The sequence below is a fragment of the Microtus ochrogaster genome, chromosome 1 (genome assembly GCF_000317375.1).
Source record: "Microtus ochrogaster isolate Prairie Vole_2 chromosome 1, MicOch1.0, whole genome shotgun sequence".
NCBI classification, from domain to species: Eukaryota; Metazoa; Chordata; class Mammalia; order Rodentia; family Cricetidae; genus Microtus; species Microtus ochrogaster.
The window spans coordinates 34,681,043-34,685,577 of NC_022009.1; the positions used below are offsets into that span (position 1 = coordinate 34,681,043).

The 4,535-nt window shown below is 45.7% G+C and overlaps 1 protein-coding gene across 4 annotated transcripts in view; it reads right to left on the reverse strand.

The window, feature by feature from the left end:
* Window positions 1–4,535, reverse strand: part of Ptpn21 (protein tyrosine phosphatase, non-receptor type 21) — a 59,195-nt gene that overhangs the window by 34,303 nt on the left and 20,357 nt on the right. For all 4 annotated transcript variants that reach the window (XM_005343432.3, XM_026780608.1, XM_026780615.1 and 1 more), the window contains exon 3: window positions 1,700–1,869. In XM_005343432.3, the coding sequence (XP_005343489.1) occupies window positions 1,700–1,869 (170 nt within the window). The remainder of the gene's footprint in view (window positions 1–1,699; window positions 1,870–4,535) is intronic.

Sequence of the window (4,535 nt, forward strand, 5' to 3'; positions counted from 1 at the left end):
TCCCTTCCCCCTCCATCTACTCCTCAGAGAGGGTAAGGCACATTGCTTTGAGGCAGGACCAAGGCCCTTCACACTGTATCTAGGCTGAGCAAGGAATCCATCCAAAGAGAATGAGCTCTAAGAAGCCAGAACAAGCAGTAGGGATAAATCTTGTTCTCACGCCAGTGGCCCCCCAGTCTGCCCCAGCCATACAACTGTCACCCACATTCAGGGGGCCTAGTTTGGCCCTATGCTGGTTCCCTCGCTGTCAGGCCAGAGTTGGTGGGCTCCCACTAGCTCAGGTAGACTGTCAGTGGGTGTCCCCATCATGGTCTTGACCTCTTTGCTCATATTCTCACTCCTCCCACTCTTAAGCAGGATAAACCTTTTCTTTCATCTCCAGGTATTATCTGAGGCTTCCTATTCTCCCTGCTTTCCACAAGCCACACACCCAACTAGAAAATTCCTTCTAAAGTCTACTAAGAAGCCCACTGTTTCCTTCTTTAGTCAAGCTCCGCCCCGAGGAATCCTGAGCTTGAAATGAAATGTTTGTTATCTCGGGATACTCTGACTACTTCTGTCCGTGAACTGCCAGTTCCACCAGGCTGTGAGTGAGCAACTCCTGCAGGTCACATTCAAATGACGACCTGACTACTCTCTGATCACAGAATAGCTTCAGTAAAGGTTTAAATTAAGTGAGTTAAGTGGCCAGTTCATATTTTTCCTCCTGGCTTATACTTCTCTCTTCAATATTTATATTTCAGACCTGTTCACAGTTTATTCATGCCTAGACCTACTTCCTGACCTCGGTTTCCTAGTCTTCAGATAATTACCTGGCACATTCAAACAGCATTCCAGAAGCATGAGGCAGCAGCAATTCTTACATCTGCGGGGCATTATAGCTCGCAAATGGAAGGTAAAGCCAGAGAAAACAGGGACTTAAGATGCAGAAAGAAGATAAGACACGTACACAAATAACCATAATAGGAGGCTGTGACACCAACCACAAATCCAAAGATAGCACAGGATAAACAACATGCACCCCATACTGGGGCATCCCAGAGCTTCACAGAGTCAGATGGATATGAGAAAGACACAGGACACAAAGATAAAAGGTACGTGATGTTTAGGACACTGACATTGCCCAGCCTGGCTCCAAAGTAATCTTACTAAGTAGAGTTTAAAAGATAAAGCAGTGGTAAGTTTTAGACATCTCAGGCAAACTCAAGCTTTCACAGTTTGTATCCCCCTTTAAGTGTATTTACTGCTAGTATCCTCTGATCAAGTCTTCTGTCGCTGTGTCCCCTCTGTCCCCATGAGCTCCCTCTACAGAGAACAGCCCTGGAGTCAGTTACAAGAGCCCGCCAGTTCCTTGAGGAGAGAACATAGAGTTTACACATTCTAAATCTCTCCTCTCCCACTTCCTTATTACAAGGAACCAGAAGCAGAACAGCGAAGACCTTAAAGAGGATATCACAGGAGTTCACCACCAGGGTGAGCTGACCGCCAGGGTGAGCCGACCACCTTTCCTGTGCCTTTGGGCCTGGTGAACCATAATTCAGTCTGACACACCACATTCCAGAACCTCCTTAGGAATGCGGTGACTAAAGCTGCAGGCTGGAGGGCAAAGTCAGTCACGGGCTTTTATCTGAGGGCCTTTGACCTCAGCTCCACTCTTCCTACCTCACTTTCTCAACCCAGGCGGCAGGGAACTTCTCACCTGGTAATCTCCTGCTGCAGCTGGGAAACGGAAGGCACGTAAAACACCACTCCAAAGTAGACAGTGGGCTCCAGCGCGTGTTTATCCAACTGCTTCTTCAGGGGCTTCTCCAAATCCACCCAGCGACGCTGGTTCTGCTTGTTGTAGTACCAGAGGCTGAAGTAAGTGACCTGGAAGGAAGGAGGGAAGGTCACTGAAGCAGGCAGTCGTGCACAAAAAGATTCCAAAGATTTCCACTACCAAAGACCAGGGACCAAGTGCAATAGCCAAGGCTTATCGAAGATAAAAAAAAAAAAAAAAGAGGGAATGCCAAGCTCCATTTAGAGAATAGTATTCAGGAAATAGAGGCGGGAAAAAAAAAGATAATTATATGTCATTTCTTGAACTAAAAACAAAAATGCTGATTTTTCCACTACCAAAACCCTAGTTACTATTATGAAAATATATTAACACGTGTGCATACTCATGTGTGTGGAGTTCAGAGGATGAGTCGTAGGAATTGGTTCTTTTTCTCTAAAATGGGTTCTTGGGAATAAAACTCAGGTCCTCAGGCTTGCGTGGCAAGAAAATTTCCCTACTGGGTCATCCCAGCTGCCCTATGCTACTTAAAAAGCCTTAAGTAGCCCTCTACCCAGAATAACCCTAGACCATGGCGCTGACCCAATTTTTCACTCTTCTGGGATTTGACTTCTATATAAATAAACCTGTTTCACGTAAATGTCAGACATTTAGCAACAGATGCAATGACAGCTCTACCTTGCCCCTCCAAGTGCCTTAGATCAAAATTCAAAGCAACCGAGATGTTTTAAATTCCCAGTTTAATGTGAAGAGTGCACTCTGAATTAAAGAGCAGAATGTGGGAGGAGATGCCCCCCACATGCCCTGTGTGCAGTCTATTATTCCCTCTCAAACAAACACAGACCCCACAGGGAAAAAACAAAACCACGGTGCAGTCAAGTGACCTAAGGGGACTACTAACTCAGTTTGAAGTTCTGGACCACAGTCAGACTGGGGTCACGTGCCTGTGACCTCAGTACCCAGAAGGCTACCTACCGCATCCCAGCACACACACACAGAGTAAACTGGCATTCAGACTGCACTTGCTGTATAATAAGACTATTAGGGTAAGTCAGTAGCAGCCTTGGCCTGGTCAACCTGAATGGGTATGAAAGCACTTCACAAAGGAAATGGAAGCCTCTAATCACTGCTAATATTGATCTCAAAATCAATTCTGCTACTCTAGACCCTAGAGCAACACTGTCACATAGAAGCTTGTGCAATGATGGACATGTGCCATATCTGTCCTGTCTGACACAGCAGCTCCCGGCTACAGGTGGCAACTGGTGCCTCTGAGGAACTGTGCTTCTTAGCAGTGCTCCATTATGCTCTCGAATCAAAGAGCTGCAGAACCGTACTGGGTAGTTTAACTTCACAGCTCCAGTAAAACTTAAAAATAAAATAAATCTGGTTATTTTATTTGGCCTGCAATACTCATTAAAATAAAAATGAACTTTTAAGACAGGCATGGTATTGAATGCCTATATTTCCAGTATTTAGGGGACTCAGCAAGAAGACTACAGTGAGTTTAAGCCAGTCTTGGCTGCACTGTGAGTTCAAGACCATCCTGGTAGGATACACAGCGAAACCCACCTTAAAAAAAAATGAAATTAATTAATTAAAGTTAGACATGGCAGCTCAGACCTGGAAAGTGGAGGCAGGAGGATTATGCCTATGCTATAAAGCAAGGCAGAGCCTCAAAAAGAATTTGTGTGTGTGTGTGTGTATGTGGTTTTCCAAGACAGGGTTTCTCTATGTAGCCCTGGCTGTCCTGGAACTCACTCAGCAGACCAGGCTGGCCTTGAACTCACACAGATTGGCCTGCCTCTGCCTCTGAGTGCTGGGATTAAAGGCGTGCATTTTAATGGGCCAGAAAGATGGCTCAGCATCACTGGCTACTCTTCCAGAGGATGCAGATCGCTCACAACCATCTAAATTCCAGTTCCAGGGGATCCCATGCCCTCTTCTGACTTCTGAGAGCAGCAGGCAGATACACAGCACACACACGTGTATACAGGCAAAATAATCAAACGCATAAAATAAATCTAAAACTTAAGAATTTTTAATTTCCATTCTCGACCCATCATTTTTACAAAGAAAAAATACCTTAACATTAGTCGATCACTTTCTACTACAAGTGGAATGTTCTTACTGTTCCTTTATTTCTACAAATAGAATACTGTAGAAATTCACTAAGTCTGGTTGAATGAATAGTCTCTTATTCCTGTCACCCAAGAACAGCTTGATCATCATATATCCATCTGTATCCCAAGAACCATAGGCATAAACCACAAAGTCAGTGACTCTCCACGCACTGCCCACAAGGCACCCTTGCCATAACTACGTGGAGCTCCTGGTGCCCTAGAAAACTATTAAGTTCCTAGGTAATTTTATGCTGCTGAAGATGGGCAGCATTACAGCATACCACACTATCCGCCAGCATTATATAGGCAGTTTCCACAGCCTATGTTTACCTGCGCAGGTGATGCCTCTAGCCTAGCACTCCTCCATTGCTTTTTGGTGCCTGTCCTGGAACTAGCTCTACTAGACCAGGCTGGCCTCGAACTCACAGAGATCCCCCTGCCTCTGCCTCCCGAGTGCTGGGATTAAAGGCGTGCGCCACCACTGCCTGTAGCCTAGCACTCCTGAAGATGAGGGAGGACAATCACATTCGTCTGGGCTGCAAAGTGAGCTCCATTCCTCTCTCTCTCTCTCTCTCTCTCTCTCTCTCTCTCTCTCTCACACACACACACACACACACACACACACACACACACAC